General features: G+C 45.0%; 1 protein-coding gene and 1 pseudogene across 1 annotated transcript; both read left to right on the top strand.

Annotated features, from left to right (window-relative positions):
* The first annotated feature begins 8,105 nt into the window (after positions 1-8,105).
* LOC119300909 (NAC domain-containing protein 1-like) lies at positions 8,106-9,843 on the top strand. Its single transcript, XM_037577811.1, has 3 exons — positions 8,106-8,438; positions 8,538-8,827; positions 9,012-9,843. The coding sequence occupies exons 1-3, from the start codon at positions 8,261-8,263 to the stop codon at positions 9,621-9,623; spliced, it is 1,080 nt and encodes a 359-aa protein (XP_037433708.1). The 5' UTR covers positions 8,106-8,260; the 3' UTR covers positions 9,624-9,843.
* A 6,173-nt stretch (positions 9,844-16,016) lies between these two features.
* LOC119300908 lies at positions 16,017-17,748 on the top strand (annotated as a pseudogene).
* Positions 17,749-19,697: the final 1,949 nt, after the last annotated feature.

Genomic DNA, 19,697 nt, shown 5'->3' with positions numbered 1-19,697 from the left:
GGAGGCGAGCGGCAGCGGATGGCCAAAGCGTGCGGTGTAGGTGGCGTAGGGTGCAGCCAGACGCGGGCACAGACGCGAAAGAGCACAGCCATGGGCGCGACGAGCGCGCACGGGAGCGAGCCCGGTGTGGGTATGGTAGCGCTTCGACTATGGCAGATGCGAGCTCGCAGGACGACACTACGGCGACCGATCGACGAGGCAAGGCCGGGATTCGGAGGAGGGGCTCACCGCGGCGATGTAGTCGAGCTCGAGAAGACCCCGGGTGGGCCGGAGCAACAACAATCGACGGCGGACGTCGGCGATGTATGCGGTGAAGACGAGGTCGATGGCGAGCGTACCGGCCGCACCGACTCAATTTGGTGCACGCGGAAGATGAAGAAGACGATGGTGATTCTCGTAGACGTATTTTTAGCCAGTGGGGTGCACACTGGCCACGGCAACGGCGACGACACACGCGGGCTTTCGAGCTCGTTTCCGAGCCGAGGAGGAGGTGGCTCGATGGGGAAAGAGATGGGATCGGACGAGGGATAGCTAGGGTTCGCGTTGGTGCAGTTATATGTAGAGGGGATCAACGTGGCGGCCATCCATGGCCATGGCGGCCATGGATGTGCGACACGCACATCTCCAGCCTCCTCCTCTGTACAGAAGAAGGAGAAGGCCGTTCATGGGCTGGGCCGTGTTACTGCAGCCACTTATGGCCCATTAGTACACTAGGTCTTTAGCATTTTCTTTCTTTTTTTCAAATTTTGCCATTGTTTTCTAATTAAATGAGTGTCCAAACATTTTTTTGCTAAATATTAAACTTGGTACATAAATTCTTTGAAATATTATGAGGTTGCTCAAAAAGTTTGAGGCCAACTAGAAAAGTTTATAATTGCGTTTGCAATGATGTTGGTACATTCTAAAATTAGTTAGGGGCATTTTAGAAACTCTCTCAAGTGGGGTTTCTTCATGAAAAATATCAGTGGATTATTTGAAATATTATTAACACTTTTGTTTTGTAGTTTGAAGAAATGATTTATTTGACTTTACTTTAAAATTTGAATTTGAACTCGGTTTGGACCAAGGTGTGGTTTAGCAAATTAATTATGATGACATGGCACCATTTGTGTGTGATTACTGTAGCTTAACTACTGGGGTGTTACAGATTTCGACTGGTCTGGTGCTCTATTGACCCGCGCAGTCTCCTAATATTGATCTGTTGCTTGAATGAATGATGTGGCAAGTCATATTTTGAGCCGCCAGCAATGGTTATTCGTCTGCAATCTTGATCCTAAAATATGCAACATGTATATATATTTGAACGACTCATGGTTGATATCAATATGTGATTGTTCTAACCCAGAGTACCGATGACCTGGGCGGCTCATAGCCATTGAGAGCTCAATCTTGATCAAGTAAGCCGTTGTATTGTTGACCCAACAACTTATTGTTGATATAATGTTTGATCAAGGAGAAAATAAACCTATAAAACAAAAGTTTAAATATGGGTAAAGATAAATGTTAAGCCGGATTTCGAGGCACGAGTCTTGCTTCCATGAAGCTGATGCGATAGCCCTTGGTTTATCCTACCTCTCTGTAAGCTCGCTCTCACATGATATAAGTCGACGTTTTAACCTTGACAAGTGCAGGGTCATAATAGATTGACTGTCAAGAGTACGTCGGGTCATCTTGGTGGATGAGCATCAGGTAAACAGGTAGGTTTAACCAAGATTTATAATGGCATATGCTGGGTCAAGAGGGATGTTAATAGCTAAATTCGATGAGTTGGAAACCTCCAAGTGACCTATGATAAAAAATAAAGACTCATGCACAATATATTGGATGAAATGGCAGAGGCCCCGAGTTTTGGGATGCAGACTTTATTAATATTGATCATAAAATATACACACACAAAGGTATGTACAAAAACTAGAGCCAGTGGCTCTAAGTGTATTAAGGATGGAGATGAGCAATATTCGAAGGCATGTTGGTCTCCTCCTCATATGTACATGACTTATCATGTTCATGTATGTCAATCAGGTAATTTGATCCATTGTTGAGGTTCTTACTGATGACAAAAGGCCTTTCCCAAGGGGGTGAAAGCTTATGCATACCGGCTTGTTCTTGGATCAACCGGAGCACTAAGTCGCCCCCCTGGAAAGTGCGGGTGCGAACTCTACAATTATGATGGCGACATAGGTCTTGTTGATATATAGCAGATCGTGTTGTAGCAAAATCACGTTCCTCCTCCAGGGCATCAAGAGAGTCTTGGAGAGCCTGCTCATTATCTTCTTCAACATAAGCCGCCACTCATGGAGAGTCATGATGAATATCACTTGGTAAGACGGCTTTCGCACCATAAACCATGGAGAAAGACGTATAGCCTGTTGATCTATTGGAGGTGGTCTGTATACTCCAAAGGACTGAGGGCAGCTCTTCAACCCAACAACCCGGCGCATGCTGCATAGGAACCATGAGCCTTGGCTTGATGCCTCATAAAATCTCTTGGTTGGCATGTTCTGCTTGCCCATTGGACTGAGGATGTGCAATGGATGCTACATCAAGCCGGATGTGCTCTCGTTGATAAAATTGCTTCATAGCTCCCTTGGACAAGTTAGTTATGTTATCAGTGATGATGCTATGTGGATAACCAAAGTGAAAAATCAACTTTTTTTAGGAATTGAACTGTTGTGGCTGCATCACAATTGCTTATTGGCTCTGCTTCATCCCACTTGGTAAATGTATCAATAGTGACCAAAAGGTGGGTCTTCTTTTCCTTGGATAACGAGCCAACCATATCAAGCCCCCGAACAGAAAACGACCATTTGATTGGGATCATCCGAAGTTCTTGAGCAGGAACATGAGCGGGATGTGCAAACTTCTAGCATCCATCACACTTGCGCACAATATCCTCAGCATCTGCATGAGCCGTGAGCCAATAAAAACCCTGTCGAAACGCCTTCGCTACTAGGGATCTTGAGCCAACATGATGACCACAGTCACCAGAATGAATTTCATTGAGGATTTCTCGACCCTCTTCAAGGGAGACACAACGTTGAAAAACACATGTAATGCTTCTTCTGTGCAACTCGCCATTGACAATAGTCATGGACTTGGAGCGTCGAACGATATGATGAGCGATGAGTTCATCCTCAGGGAGCTCACCGCGAGTCAAATAAGCCAAATAAGGAGTTGTCCAATCTGGTATAGCACGAAGAGCCGCCACCAATTGTGCCTCTAGGTCAGGTATAGCAAGATCTTCCTCAGATGGCAATTTGACAGAAGGATTGTGGAGAACATCAAGAAACACATTAGGAGGGACCAGCTTACGTTGAGAGCCGAGTCGTGAAAGACCATTGGCCACCACATTGAGCCGCCGATCTATATGTTCCACTTGATATCCTTTAAAGTGTCCCGCTATATTGGTCACTGCCTGTCTATAAGCCACCATGAGGGGGGTCCTTGGAATCCCACTTTTCAGGAACTTGCTAAGCAACCAGATCAGAGTCGTTGAGGCACCTGACCCGGCTAAGATTCATTTCCTTAGCCATACAGAGGCCATTAGAGTTGACCCAGCTATAATTGACTCACAGATACTTGTGGTGATATTGGAGTATCTAGGTGACACTAGAGTTGATTGATGTGTATCATATGATGTTATTTTAGTACGAACTCTAGGGCTGTTTGTGACACTTACAGGAATATCTCAATAGATTGATCGGAAAGGATAACTTTGAGATGGTTTACTGCCTACAACAATTTCTTCTTATGTTCTCCGCTATTGATAAGAACTTTGGAGTGATTCTTTGTCGCACGTTGAGGGATGGTTATATGATTCAATTATGTTAGCATTGTTGAGAGATTGCACTAGTGAAAGTATGAACCCTAGGCCTTGTTTTCAAGCATTGCAATACCGTTTGTGCTCCGTTTTATCACTTGCTACCTTGCTACTTTTATATTTTCATATTACAACAACCTATATCTACTATCCATACTACACTTGTATCACCATCTCTTCGACGAACTAGTGCATCATACAATTTACCATTGTATTGGGTGTGTTGGGGACACAAGAGATTTCTTGTATTTGATTGCAGGGTTGTTTGAGAGAGATCATCTTCATCCTACGCCTCCCACAGGTTGATAAACATTAGGTCATCTGCTTGAGGGAAATTTGTTGTTGTTCTACAAAACTCTGCACTTGGAGGCCCAACACGAGTCTACAAGAATAAGTTGTGTAGTAGACATCACTCGCTGGGAAGCTGTTAAAAATATTTTTAAGTACCTCATGGGGACAAAGGACATGCTTCTTGTCTATGGAGGAGATGAAGAGATCGTTGTAAATGGTTATACGAATGCTAGCTTCATGACTGATATAGATGACTATAAATCTCAATCGGGCTATGTTTTCACCCTCAATGGTGGGGCAGTGGATTGAAAGAATTTTAAGTAGAACACTGTTGTAGATTCTACAACGGAAGTAGAATATACCGCGGCTTCAGAAGCTTCGAAGGAGACGATCTCGATCAACAAGTTTCCTGAAAAAGTTGGTGTGGTCCCAAGTGCGATGAACCCAAAGGCGCTCTATTGTTACTAGTAAGGTACACATGCATTGCACGCATGAGATTTGGCAACCAAATTATGAATAAATACCACATTATAGTATGTAATCTTTGGGTCATATATGCATGATGTAGATGTTCGTTTAATTCTTATAGTTCATCTCATTCAAAATCATTTAGTTTTTATAAAAAAGCTAATCTATTTTAAGATTCATGGAATTGTGCATTGTAAAGCATAAAGTAAAAAACAAATAATGGCGATTCATGTAGAAATTTTTTTAGGCAATTATGATATGGAAGATTCTAGAACAAAGGAGAAGTGCTTGTGGTTTGAGGTTTGTGCATTATGCTTAAGTTCAACCATGGAGTCTTTTAGATTGTACATGTGGCAAAAACTGGTGGGATGTAGATGATATCCAATGGCTAGTAGTGCTTGGATTTGCCATCTCTGCACCGTCGGATTGGCTTCATCCAACGACCATCTTTCAAAGTTATTCGCACTCTATATAGGGGTATAGATAATAGTGGCACTGTTGCTCAAGCAAAGGAACCGAGATCCCACATGAAGACCAGACATATCGAACGCAAGTATCATATTATCCGATAGTATGTCGATAAGGGGCTTGTGAAAGTACTCAAGATTCACACGGATTTCAAGTGTCAGACTCAATGACGAAGCCTCTACCACGAGCAAAGCATGAGCAACACCGGATAGCAATATGTGCTAAAAAAACTATGTAACTAGATTATTGACTCTAGTGCAAGTGAGAGTCTGTTGGAAATATGCCCTAGAGCCAATATTGTTGTATTATTCTATTTCCATAATTAAGAGTTTATATTCTATGCTATAACTGCTATGATCCTGGAATGTGCGATTTAGTAGAAAACTCATATGCACGTGTGGAATGATAAACGGTAAAATATGATTCCTAGTCTCGCCTCTAATACTAGCTCAAGTGTTGTTGGTGATCATGTTTTCTAAATCTTAGGATATCATTAAGAGTAACGATAGTCCTAAACAACTTTGAGAATATGACGTTAGAAGAACTATCATATTAAATTGACCCAAACTTTTTGTTATACTTTGAGATACAATTGTCATAAGTTAATTGGTATAACACAGAGAGTTAACGCGTGATTTAATTCCTTCTGGTCGAGAGGATGGCCACATGCAGGTCAACCTTCAAACTTTGTTGTCACAGGGAACCCCATCCCTCATTATGCAAGACATGTTGTTCACGATGGGCCAGGGCTCACCCTAGAACTGAAGCTAACGTGACAACAATGTTGCACTTCTGAGATGAGCCACACTGACTATGTTTCGAGCGAGCACCATCACCACCACATTGGCGACGAAGGAGCGACAAACTATGGACTCTTAAGATGATGCCTTCAGGAAGGAAACCGTCACGACCGCACTGTCCTGCCACCGCCGAATTCAAAAGGATCAAGAGTTTTCACCTGGACCATCGAGGATGTCAAGAAAAGAGTTGTGGCATTGCTGTCAAGAAGGAAACGACACACATGTGTGTTGTTGGGTAGCTTTTCACCTTGGTAGGAAGGTCCTAACCTCTAGAACCAAGTGCGGTCGGACGCAATATAACCGTCGTACCACCTCCATTGCTTGCCACTCGCTAGTCATCACGTCGCCCTTGCAACCATGGCCATGAGGCAACACTTGAGTTGTGACCCCCGCACCCAAGTGGCACGACTCGCACCCTCAACTGAAGGGAAGCACCCAGACGAGGAGGTGGCCCGTCAGCTAGGAAAGTTGACCATGCACCCAGATTTGCAGATCCATCCCGAGCCAGACATCATTCGAAGAGGTGAGATGCCATGTCAGTTTGTGACCCTAGAACCACATGCACATGTGGTGGCCATCCCATCAGGCTTCGGTCGCACAATTGCCCCAATGGTCATTGGCCGCCATGTGACTTCAGCCCAAAGGAAGGACAAGAGAGGAGAGAGTGTTAGAGGAGGAGGGATTGCGGAGGCCAGGTGTCGCCAGCGGGAAAACCCGAGGGAGGGGGAGGGGTGATGGTGGGAGTCACCTCGTAATTGTTGGAAGTGATGCACTAGAGTTTTCTGTTGTTCTGAAGCGATGACCCTTGCATAATTAGGCCGATACTTAAATTGTTTTCATTCACATATGTGCAAGACGGTAAGGAATGGCACGTGTTTGTAAGGAATGGCATGTGTTTGTCATGCGGTAGTATGAGATGAAGTCTTACATCAGCTTTGGTATTACCTTCAATCGATTTCAATATCGTTGAAACGGATGTATCTAGATGCACTTTAATATGAGATATACATAGAGTATTAATTATTAGCTCGTGTACGCGGACCCCGTACGGCCAGCACCGCATTCTCCCTTATCTGAAGTTCTCCATATGCACGCCCCCACGAGCCAGGATGCCATGCTATAGCTATGGTCCGGTCGGTGGCACATGAAATCCACGAGATGGACCCGGCCATAAATCAACCCAAACAGTATTATTAAAAAAATCAAACAATGAGCGAACGAAGGAAGGAGGCAGCGGGCGGGCAGAGAGACAGAGGCAGGCACGAGCTGGCCACGAGCCCGCAAGACGCCAAAGGGCGCATATCATTGGCGGCAACCACAAGGCGGACAGGTGTCGCAGCCGGTGTCGTCCTCACCATTCCTGCTTGCTACTACTGCTAACCAAAAGAAAAGAAGAGAAGAGAGAAAAAAAAAGTCTGTTCTTTTGCGTTGGTTATCCACGACTCGTTCGTCCCCCCTCCACACACGACGTGGAGCCACGCCGATGATTAGCTCACCCGTACGCACACAGGGGCAGATTAGCCATTTGCCCGTCTCACCTTCACCGCGGCGAGAAACTTGTGCACTTGATCGCGCTCGCACGTGTCCGCCTGTGTTTTGCGCTCCACGCATTAATTCTGGTGTGAATCTAGGCTTGTCTAGTAGTAGTCTTTGGGGTGTTTGTTTTCAGGGATATTTTTTGTAGGGCCTAAAAAAAGCCTTTTTTAGAGACTTTTTTTATCAAACAGAGAGACTTATTACGAAGTAAACTAGTTATTTAGGACTAAATGAAGAAGACCCTCAAAGAAAGTCTTTTGAGGACTTTTCCAACAATGCCCCTCCATGCACCTATTGGCCCGCCATCCCATGGTGTTATTTAATTGTTATTTTTCTGTATATTATGGGCAACATGGTCATTTAATAATCTCTAGAAATGGACTAGAAACTTTTTAGTCTATGAAAAAAACAGGGAGACTTTTAGGGACTAGGGACTTTTTAGTTGAGACTAGGAAAAGTTTTAGGACTAGAGAACCAAACACCACCTTAGTTTTGCCCTTGTAAGGCAGAATATAACTACACTCCACTGATGCAAGAAGTTCATTAGCCTTGGTATTTGAAAAGATATGTACGTGTTGACGTAAATAAACTAAGTAATTAGTTGCCGATTCTGCCCCTCGCGATCCTGATCCACCCACCACCCCGCTGCTGACTCGCAAGCGGACAAGGCATGGCAGCTATAAATCGGCACCCCACTCCCTGCATCTGAAAAATTTCAAGCCTCCCTCCCATCAACACCACACCACACAGCATTTCATATGCAGTAGTAGCCATCTTCTCCACCTCCTCCTCCCGCCTTCCAGCTAGCCACCTAGCTCACTATCACATCATCCACACCAACTCATATTGATTCCGTTCCCACCTGCTCACCGTCGCCATGCCAATGGGCAGCAGCAGCGCCGCCATGCCCGCCCTCCCTCCCGGCTTCCGGTTCCACCCCACCGACGAGGAGCTCATCGTCCACTACCTCGGCAGGCAGGCCGCGTCCATGCCCAGCCCCGTGCCCATCATCGCCGAGGTCAACATCTACAAGTGCAACCCATGGGACCTCCCCGGTACATACATGACTAACTAATCAACAGCATCCATCGATTAATCAACTCCAGCTCTGCTCTAATTACTGGAGTATTAATTTTCTTGTTTGAACTTTGCAGGCAAGGCCTTGTTCGGGGAGAATGAGTGGTACTTCTTCAGCCCCCGGGATCGCAAGTACCCCAACGGCGCGCGCCCCAACCGCGCCGCCGGGTCCGGCTACTGGAAGGCCACCGGCACCGACAAGGCCATCCTGTCCACGCCGGCCAACGAGAGCATCGGCGTCAAGAAGGCGCTCGTCTTCTACCGGGGCAAGCCGCCCAAGGGCGTCAAGACCGACTGGATCATGCACGAGTACCGCCTCACCGCCGCCGACAACCGGACCACCAAGCGCAGAGGATCCTCCATGAGGGTGAGCATTTTTTTTTCTTCTTCGCTTATTTATTTATTTATTATCTACTGTATTTTCTTCACTTTGGTAAGAGCAGTTGCTTGTACCATAAGCTACTACAACTTACTCGACTTAATTGTTTGCATTTGAAATGTTTGTTTAATCAGCGAATTAATCCGGGATTTTTATTTATTTGTTCGAGCAGCTGGATGACTGGGTGCTGTGTAGGATCCACAAGAAGTGCAACAACTTGCACAACTTCTCCTCCTCTGACCAGGAACAGGAGCACGAGCAGGAGAGCTCCACCACCGTGGAGGGCTCGCACAACAACCACACCGTGTCGTCGCCCAAGTCGGAGGCCTTCGACGGCGACGGCGACGACCAGCTGCAGCTGCAGCAGTTCCGCCCCATGGCGATCGCCAAGTCGTGCTCCCTCACCGACCTGCTCAACACCGTCGACTACGCCGCGCTCTCGCACCTCCTCCTCGACGGCGCCGGCGCCGGCGCCTCGTCGTCGGACGCCGGAGCAGACTACCAGCTGCCGCCGGAAAACCCGCTCATCTACTCGCAGCCTCCATGGCAACAAACGCTACACTATAATAACAATAACAATGGCTACGTGAACATCGACACCATCGACGTGCCTCAGATACCCGAGGCCCGTGTAGATGACTACGGCATGAATGGCGATAGGTACAACGGCATGAAGAGGAAGAGGTCCAGCGGCAGTTTGTACTGCAGCCAGCTGCAGCTCCCGGCGGATCAGTACAGCGGCATGCTGATCCATCCGTTCCTCAGCCAGCAGCTGCACATGTGAAGAACCAGAGAGCTTGGATCGAAGAGATCATCGTTGTTCCATTTGAACTTGCTGTAGATCGAGGAGATCGCCCGTTGTGGCAGATAGGCAGGGATCTAGCTTGCTTGCTGCGTCGTGAACTCCCAACCGATAAGAACGGACAAATTTCAGAATTCTTGGTGTAGCACAAAAGCTGTAAATTACGGGGTTTATTGTGAAATAAATTAATCCAGTATTGTTACAAGATACTCCTACATGTGATGATCATCATATATCCTAGGGTTCTTAGTTAATTCCAGAATGCAAAACCAACGACGCATCCATTCCATGGCCGACACACGCAGCCGGACTTGTTAATTAACTGCTGGCGTACCCAGCACTAGTTAATGATCGAGGCTTGTTGCTAGCGTGTGCGGTCTGAACCCTTCCCTTGTCCACCGTACAGCCAGGAGCAATTAACTAACGCTCGCTCGAATGATCCATAGCATCTGTCACCGGAAACCAAAGCCCGAATCAAATACACATCATTTAACTAAGGCTCCGGGGCCAATCGAACGGCAAAACGTCAGCTCGCAGGAACCGTCCAGGCGTGGAATTAAAATTGTGGCAGGCCGGACAGATGAAGAAGGCGGCGGCACACGCCGCTCAACTGCTGCTGAACTTAATTTAGTTGCCGCGCATGCTGGTATATATCACACGTTGCGAATTAGATAGGCTAGAAACTGGAATCTTCCGTCCTCCTCCATTAGGTTAATCACAAGAGCGTCTCCCTATTGGAGACAGAGCTTTGTTTATGCTTGCGGCCCTTTCGAACCATCGTGTACCAAGCCAAAGAAGATAATGCAGAGTACTTAATTGGCTTAGCCTTTCCGATCCGGTCTACCTCTACGGCTCTACCACCCCATGGTTGGGACTTGGAGCGATCACACCAAAGAAACTTAATCTAGTAGCTACACGTAGCGGAAGCATCAAGTCACACATGCTTACGGGGACTTGTTACAGTTAATTGGTACTTATACGCTAGTTTAGTCGCCGGATAGCCTAACCGCACGCGCGATTAAAAGGTGATTGAGACATATGAGGGTGGTTAAGATAAGAATGGTGCGTCCTAATCAGGCTTCAGCGTAGGCTTAGCTAAGTCATGACGATGATGCCCTAAGCATCGGTTATGATAGATTATCTCTAAGCAGGCATGCATGCATGCTTGCGAAAAGCTAGTTGAAAAACGTCTGTGGGGTGGGGTTACTAGGATCGTCGTACGTAAGAGGTTGAAAGGCTTATCCATGAGCTCACATGCATGGGTACATGACATGGGTGGCTGGTCCCCTTTTTCTAGAACGATAGCCACTATCGGTAGCCGCTAATAATTGGCTACTTAGGGTAACATAAACTTGACCTCCCACCTTTATAGAAAAGGAAAATTCTGAACTCAATCTTCCTTTATTTTCACGAAGATGAATTCGATCTTCTAGCTAGTTTGATCCTCTTCATGGAGCACAGCATACATCATGCTAAGAGCAGCTTTTTGGCTGCAGACTTGTTACATTTCACCTTTTTATATACCTTGACATCTCGCTGCATTTCAAAAAACTTACTAATTTAGTTTGAGGCCTTTGACCAGTGGCACAAATCGGTTTATGATAGGTTTGAAGCAAAACTGGGTAGTTGAAGAGGAAACAATTTCTCCGCTAGCTTCAAACTAATACTTACTAATTTAGTTTGAGGCCTTTAACCATAGAACAATTGGTCTACGGTAATTTTTTATTAATCAAGTATAAGTATGTTACGACGAGGAGGGTATAAAGGAAGAAAAGAGAAAAAAAAAGTTAACCAATATCAGCTCCAAGAAACACTATAGGAATTGAAATTAGGGCAAAACTTTAACAAATCTTGAAAGCGAGCAACATGCTTGTCCTAATCATGTGACTTATAAGCTCTAGATTTGCTCTCAAGAAGTGTTTCCAGGAGTCAAGAGAGGGAGTTATGCTCCTGAAGATCCTTCCATTCCTTTGCATCCAAATATTCCAGCACTCGTGTATAAGAATTTCCATTACAATTGGTTTAGGTAGTCTCTCAGTCGTGAGAAGAGCTTCATCATAAACTGAACCCCCTCTAAATAAAATTGAGATAATGAATCTCCAATAGCCAGCGTCGGTATTTCGATTCTCATGGTGAAGACAGTGACAGAGAACATCATGGTGGCTGAGGTTTGAGGCCTTATAATGGTGGATCGAGTCTTCATGGCAATGAGGACTTTACTTGGTGATTCGGGACTCGTGGCAGTGGCATCGGTAAGTGGAGGCGGCAACACAGGCGGAGTATAGAGTCTTAGCTTTCAGGGTGAAAACCTAAGGTATGACCTTAATTGGTTGTGCCTGGCAGTGACCTTGTTGAAGGCATTGTTTTGAGAGCGCGGATCTTCTTCATGGTGAAAACCTAAGATCTATGATCGGGCGATGACAGTGCATCTGCACTATTTCCTTCTTGAAGGTGTCGCATTTGGAATATTGGGACTTCGGGTGTTGTCTAGGTGGTGGTTTGTGCTGCAGCTACAAGTTGATCACTGTAGCAGGATCTTTCCTTTTTTCTTCTTCTTCTTCTTATTGTCTTTTGGTTGTGTGCATCTGTAATGTCTTTATGACATTGCGTTGTTGTAGAGGCTGGATGTAATTGGTATCTTCGCGATATTAATATATTCTCTTTGTTAAAAATACAGTCATTGGCAAAGTTGTAGTCCCCAAACAGATGGTGTGCAGTTTCATCAACTTTTTAAGTACATAAAGTGCATGCATAATCATCCATATATAAGCCTTTCATTTGAAATAGTGTTGTGGTGTTCAGCTTATCATCAAGTATAAGCCAAAAGATAATTTTATGCTCGAGCCTACTTGGTCCTTTCCAGACTTTACCAAAGAGTTCAACGGCCTTGTTGTTTCCCATGATAGTTGTGCACATTTCATAGAGGAGTGACCCTTTGAATATGACCAGAAATCCAACTAGCCCTCCTCTGCTGCCGCTACATCACTTTGGTTGGCCCAACTAGCTACCCTTTTTAGAAGGTTCTAGAACCTTCCCAGGCCGTTTTTCTGTTGCCTTCTTTTCCGGGTTTTTTTGTGTTTTGTTTTCCTTTCAAAATTTTGTTTTCGCTATCCTTTTCCCTTTTTTTCCTTCTCATTTTTGAGTCCAAATTCATGATTAATTTATGAAACCCAGGAATAATTTTTAAATTCGGGAATACTTTTTTGCACATTCATGAACATTTTTTGAAATCATGAATATTTTTCAAATTTTTGAACATTTTCTGAAATCTGAGAACAATTTCTAATTTGTAAAAAATAAATCTAAGAACTTTTGCCCTAAAACGATGAATTTTTTTGTATACGTGAACTTTTTTCAAATTCATGAACATGTTTTGAAATTTGGAACATTTTTTAAATCATGAACATTTTTTAATCCTGGACATTTTTTGAAATTTGGGACTATTTTCACAAATTCTTTAATATTTCTAAAATTCATGAACATTTTTAAAATTGAAGAAGAGTTTTTAATTTTTTATTTTTACATAAAAAACAAAAGGAAACTTGAAAAAGAATAATGGGCCCGCGTGGGTCGAGAAGTGCGCGTTTGGGCGACTCCTGTCGCCCTACGTGGGAAATAGGAGCTCCCAGACATAAAGTATAGTGTTTTTTCTTCTCAGAACATAATGGGCTGTAATGTGGGAGAGAAAGCTATCTCGGCCTAGAATTTATATGGGCTGAGAATACTCGGCCCATATAGTTTAGGAGTCATCTATTCGGGAACACCGGAACACTAAAAAAAAAAAGCTCCTGATCAAACATTTCTCAGTTCTAAAAAAAAGACCAAACATTTCTCAAAACAAAAAAGCTCCTGACCAGTCGACTTGGGCTGCTCCATTCTTTGATTTTTTTTCCAAAATTAAAAAAAATGTTCGCAATTTGAAAAAATTCAAAAAAAATAACAGCTCCTGACCTAGCCTGCCCACTTCTCACACGTCAGCACGGCCTGAAGAAGCACAAAAACAAGTCAGTACGACCATTTCTGAATTGCGACGGAGGTGTTTCCACAATATCAAAATGCAGCTCATGAGCTGTTTGCTGACAGAACGTACCAGGAAATTTTGTTAAGACTTGGCCAAGCAGATTCTTAATTCCCCAAAAAAGAAGGACAAGCAGATTCTCGAGAAGATACATGCATTCGGTCCCTAAAATTGGTGGAGTACAGCTCGCTAGCCGTGGCTTCCATCTCTTTTTTTTTCAATCTGACGACATCATGCTGACAGTAGAGAGTATCTTGGATCTCCGATGAGCCAGCTGCCGATCGAGTTGATAGAAAATTTCAGACCAATTAATGCTGCACATCAGCTCCATTTAGGTAAACAAACTTGGCCGCACCCGGTAGAGTAGCTTGCAGTTAAGCAGAAACTTCTATCTCCGTTGATCTACGGAGGCATACGTGGATTCGGAACCGACATTGAACGGTCAGAGAACGGTGTCCCTCTGACATGCTTTACAGGAGCATATGCATGCGTGGCTAGCTGGACGTAAGCTAGCTGTACCACAAGCTAGCGCATGTGGCACCGGCCGATCGCTTTCCCTAGCAAACAGTTGGGTCAAGATCGAGAGTTTGAATCGAAGCCCGGCCGGCCGCCAAATCCAGTTCCGCCGGCCAGATAATATGGACCTTGCATCGTGTGCTCTAGCCTCTAGGGCTGGCTGTCAAGCATGCACGCACGTGCTCCTAGCCCCCAGAGCTAGAGAATAAACTAATAATAATTTAAACAGCTGGACACGTATACCCAGTTTCATTCAGTAGTACTAACATATTATCAGTTAAATTTTTATCAAAATTTAACATATAAAATACAAAAAAACTAATAAACCAGGACGAAGGTAGTAGTAGCGAGTTTCTACGAGATTCTAGCCGACCGAGGCGGCAAGCTCGTGGCCTAACTAAGAGAGGCTGGAGCTGACCAATTTCGATTGTTCCATGCATGGTAATACTTGTGAGGTATGAACAGCCGTCATTCTTGCATGCATGCTGCAGGCTTTGACCGTTCCACGCCATGAGAATATTTCTTCTTGTAGAGGTCCTATGTTGCTGCTGCAGGCAGGCTTGAATCCGTACGGTTAAAAAAGGTTACAAAAGTCCTACCTTGGCCAACTAAATTGCCATAGTCACGAACTGAACAAGACATGTTGCAACTTGCAAGAACGAGCCTACGTGGCCTGATAGCTGCATGCATGCCCACACCACAGCACTACTCATGCCGATGTTAAGCTAAGTACTGTACTACTCAATGTTAGGCTGATATGGATGCTAGCTACTACTCCAGCTTCAATGTGTACATGCATGCGAACTGATGTGCGCTGCACTATTTTATTTTATTTTATTTTATTTTTGTCAAAAGAGATGGCAATTACCAAGAAACCGGAGCAAAGCACACTTGAATCTACGCTCATCAACAATTAACAAATCGAAACTGAGTTATTTACCATATATGCCGCGAAATTTCACATTATCATTGAGCTAGCTAGCCTAACTGCATGCAAAGACCTGACCAAATACATGCATACCTAGTTTCTCATGCATGGTCATCAAAGAACACACAAACCCTACATGTTTCTTCAAATCAGTCTATATACTGAAACCGGGCATAGGAGAAAAGTAAAGGGAATAGTTTCCTTTGTCAAAATATCTAGGCGAGAGAAGAGTCTGTGGTTTGAGGGATTTGTATCTTTCTCCGCAACGCTACAAGAGAGAGAAGAAAGTCAAGTGGCCTACCAAACAAGCCTCCTGCCGTCAGTTTTAGGTCCTGTTTGGTTTCAAATAAGTCACCAACTTATAAGTCGAAAAATAAGAAAAATGACTTATTTTGCTAAACGGACCCAAATTATAAGTCACCCCAACTTATAAGTCATAAGTTGCTCCACCCCAACTTAAAACTTATAAGTCACCCCCTTTTACGTGGGTCCCATCACCTTTACATAAAAAACAAGGTGGAAAGGTGTGGTCAGGTGACTTATAAGTCAGGTGACAACCAAACAGGCATGACTTATAAGTCACTGGTTTTAAGTAACCTGACTTATAAATCAGGTGACTTATTGGAACCAAACAGGCCGTTAATTGGCAGCAGCCCCCCACACTCCCCGGCTGTAGCTGTGGAGATACAGGGAATTAAAGCTGCAGAGGGCAATTAATCGCTGAAATTAATGCCCCCGATCACACCTAAATCTGATGTGTGATGTGGGGCGATTAATGAAACCGACTGAAGAGTTCCTTCCTAGGCAAGGTTTAGGTGGACCTGGCCCCTCCGACGCCACGGAAAAGGTCGCTGAAAGCATTATAAAAGTTGGCCTCTTGCGCGCTCTCCATCCCCTTCCTGTTCCCATTCATCCGTCTGCACCCAGCCTCGCTTTCTTGTGCGCTCAAGCAAGCCTCCGAGGTTCCTCTTCTTCTTCTTCCTCCCGATCGATATCACTCGTAGCTAGCAGGCTACTGCTTTCCTTGGCTGGCTTGATCGAGAGAGCGAGCATGGTGGAGAGCGTGGCAGCAACGCCGTCGGAGGAGCAAGGCCGCGGCGGCGGCCTGTCGCTGCCTCCGGGGTTCAGGTTCCACCCCACCGACGAGGAGATCATCACGAGCTACCTCCTGCGCAAGTTCCTCGACCCTAGCTTCGTCTCCCGCGCCGTCGGCGAGGTCGACCTCAACAGCTGCGAGCCGCGAGATCTCCCAGGTACCAATTCGCTTCGCCCCCCTAGCTTCATCGTCTTCTTCTTCTTTTTTCCATGCATATTTACGGCGGGCTAGCTAGCTGCTGATGTTGTTTGATGTGGAACTGAAGGCAAGGCCAACATGGGGGAGAAGGAGTGGTACTTCTTTGTGCACAAGGACCTCAAGTACCCCACCGGGAGCCGGGCCAACCGCGCCACCAAGGAGGGCTACTGGAAGGCCACCGGCAAGGACAGGGAGATCTTCAAGCCCCGCGCCCGCGAGCTCGTCGGGATGAAGAAGACGCTCGTGTTCTACAGGGGCCGCGCGCCCCGCGGCGCCAAGTCTGAGTGGGTCATGCACGAGTTCCGCCTCGAAGGCAAGTCCAGAGGCCAAACCATGAACAATCCCAAGGTGAGCCTCTCCAACATTCCATTCTAATTACGCCTCTCTCTAGACTCTACTCGATCGGAGGGTGAATTGATTGGGAGTTTTTTCGTGTGTGCTTTTGATCGGTCAGGACGAATGGGTGGTGTGCAAGGTGTTCAACAAGAAGGGGGAGGCCAAGGCGGCGAGGGCCGCCGACGTGGACGCCGAGTACTCCGCCGTGACGACGCCGATAGCTCGGTCGTCGACGCCGGCGAGGGCGCCGGAGACTTCACCGACTCCATGTTCACGATCGACCCGCTCTGCTACATCCCCAACTCCGACGAGTACACAAGCAACCAGCCGCCGGCCAAGACGACGACGTCCACCACCACCAACAGTGCGGCGCCGCCGTACAACGCGGACTACTACTACCCGTCCGTTCCTACTACAGCTGGAAGCTTCAACCTCATGTCTAACTACAGCTTGACCAACGCCACAAGCAACGCGCAAACGTCCACCGCCATGGCCAGCTCAGTCCCGGCAACAAGCGGCTCCTCCTGGCAGCACATGCTTATGAATACGGCGCCGCATGGCGGGATGATGGGAAGAAGAAGCTACGACGTCAACCTCCATGAGCAGCAGGCGATCATGATGAGAGCCCTAGGTGGTGTCGTTGGCGCCCAAAACTTCGGTGAGCCGGCAAAGGGTCTGCAGTTGCCGAGCTCCGCGGTGACCGCCGGCAGTGTTCCGCCTCAGCAGGGCAAGCTCGGGAGCTACGACGACGGTGAATTTCCCTATGGGAATTATGATCTTGCTTCTGCCGCTATGAGTGGACGCCCAGCTGCTGCTAATAATCTTGGTCCTAGGTTTTACTGATCGAATGTTCATTGATTGTAGTAATTTTGTTGGTTGCTTCATTGATTAGATCGATGTTGATTATATATGGACTATGGAGAGATTACAGTTGCATTAGTTTGTTTTAGGATTTTGTAAAAAAGGACAATATATTGTTTGTTGTGAGTTAACTATGTTGCTTCTTCAATCTTCATTGAGCTGATGTTGTCGCATGGCACATAATTTCAGTTTCACTAATTCTCGGTCGCCTAAACTTTTGTGGGGATCTTTGAGTAACTTGGGTAATATAAGTATAACTCAGGTGAAGATCCTTTGCCCAAAATGTAGTTAACCACATGAACATAGTAGTAGTATCTCAAGAAGTCTGCCAGCTATTTTAGCAGCACAAACAATTCTTGGCAAGTTATATATGAAGTTGGCGTGGAAATGAGGATGGTTGGGTGTTGGTCCAAATTAAGACTTAGAGAAATATAAAAGTTCAGACAACTTATGGTTTTGCAAACTCTATCTTTAGGTTTAGTATGTGTGGCGTTTGTAGATGGCTCTTCTTTCATTGTTAACTATAATAAGGACCTCGGTCGTCGTCTGTATATATATACAGGCTGTTTTTGTTGAATCTTGATTGCCCTAGTCGTGTCCTTGTTGTGCCTTCTCATCCAAAATAATTAACAGATGATGCTGTTGATTAGGTCGTGGTACTGGCTTATTCTGTTCTCTAGCTAGCTACTAGCTACACAGATGGGTAACCAAAGTAGCTAGCTACTAGCTACAAATCGGTAACCAAAGCAGCTAGCTAGCTATATGCATGTGTACTCTAAATAGGCTGTGGAGACAGACAGAGCTAGAGAGATATCTAAACCAAGAGAGTGAGCCATGGTGTGTGTGTGTGTGTAGGTGCGCTAAAGTGAGCCCGAGCGCACTGTGCTTATTCTACGCTCCGACCCATGGAGCGCACCCTGTTTGCTAATCGGTTACATCATTCTTTAATTAGCGCAGCCACATGCATGCATATAGTAAATAATTTAATTCAATTACTATGTTTGGCCCGCGTTTTACTAGCATGCGAGTCGAGGATGCGAGACAGACGACATTGCTTGTTGACCGTAATTCATTTAATCCTGTTACCATATTTAGCATGGTTTTTTTACTAGCATGGCGGGATCAGTGCATGCGGATGGTAACTGTTTTAATTCAGTTACCATTCCTAACATGCTTTTTACTGCCATGTGAAACAACAGATGTCAGTAACCCAATTTGTTCTATTACCAAGTTTTTCATGGACGATTACTAGGTTACTACATTTCCCATGGTTGATTACTATATGCCATTACAAGTAGGCATGTAGAAAGGAAAAATGGTGGTGGGACCATGCACCTGCATGTCCAGCCAGTAACCAAATTAAATATGTTACTACTTTTTTCTTGGTTGATTACTATGTATCATTTGAGCATGCATGTAAAAAAGACAAATGGTACCGGTGCGTGAACTAGTGGGTGCAGATAGTAACTGAATTTATTGGGTTACTATATTTCTTATGGTTGTTTACAATGTGTTGCTACGACCATGCATATAAAAAAAAGAAATGGTGGCGGGATGATGAACCGCTGCATGCAGATGGTAACCAAATTAAATCTATTACTATATATTCCACAGACTTTTACTAACAGGTGGAAGAATAATGCCGATTAAACCAAACGGTGCGTGCGACACGAGCGGAGCGCAGAATAAGCGTTTTACGCTCCCGCTTAGTTTAGCGCTTCCCGCTTACGGACTCTTCTTTTGTACTCTTGGGAGTATGTACTCTCATCCTCAATATACCTCATATACGTATTAATTATACCTCTTTATTATTCTCAATATACTTTATTAAATATTCTAAGATACTTCAATATGAGTTTAGTTCACAAAATATTATCTGCGACGTACTTTTTGTAATATACCTTTTCACGTACAAACACATCAGTATATACGTAAATATTTAAAAATACATAGACTCACATAATTTTTTTCATGAAACTCATTTTAGGGTATCTAATAATTACTAATGAAGTATATTAAAAATAATAAAAAGGTATAAAAGATTCATCTATGTGGTATATGAGAAGTGGGAGTACGTACTCCCAGAAGTACACAACCATTTTC

This window comes from Triticum dicoccoides, chromosome 5A (genome assembly GCF_002162155.2).
Source record: "Triticum dicoccoides isolate Atlit2015 ecotype Zavitan chromosome 5A, WEW_v2.0, whole genome shotgun sequence".
NCBI lineage: Eukaryota > Viridiplantae > Streptophyta > Magnoliopsida > Poales > Poaceae > Triticum > Triticum dicoccoides.
This window is presented reverse-complemented; position numbering and strand designations above follow the sequence as displayed.

Bases quoted from the DNA above. Each gene is read 5' to 3' on its own strand.
- LOC119300909 (XM_037577811.1), top strand. From the start codon at position 8,261: ATGCCAATGGGCAGCAGCAGCGCCGCCATGCCCGCCCTCCCTCCCGGC. The intron at 8,439-8,537 runs GTACATACATGA...TGAACTTTGCAG, and splicing joins CAACCCATGGGACCTCCCCG to GCAAGGCCTTGTTCGGGGAG. The intron at 8,828-9,011 runs GTGAGCATTTTT...TTGTTCGAGCAG, and splicing joins GCAGAGGATCCTCCATGAGG to CTGGATGACTGGGTGCTGTG.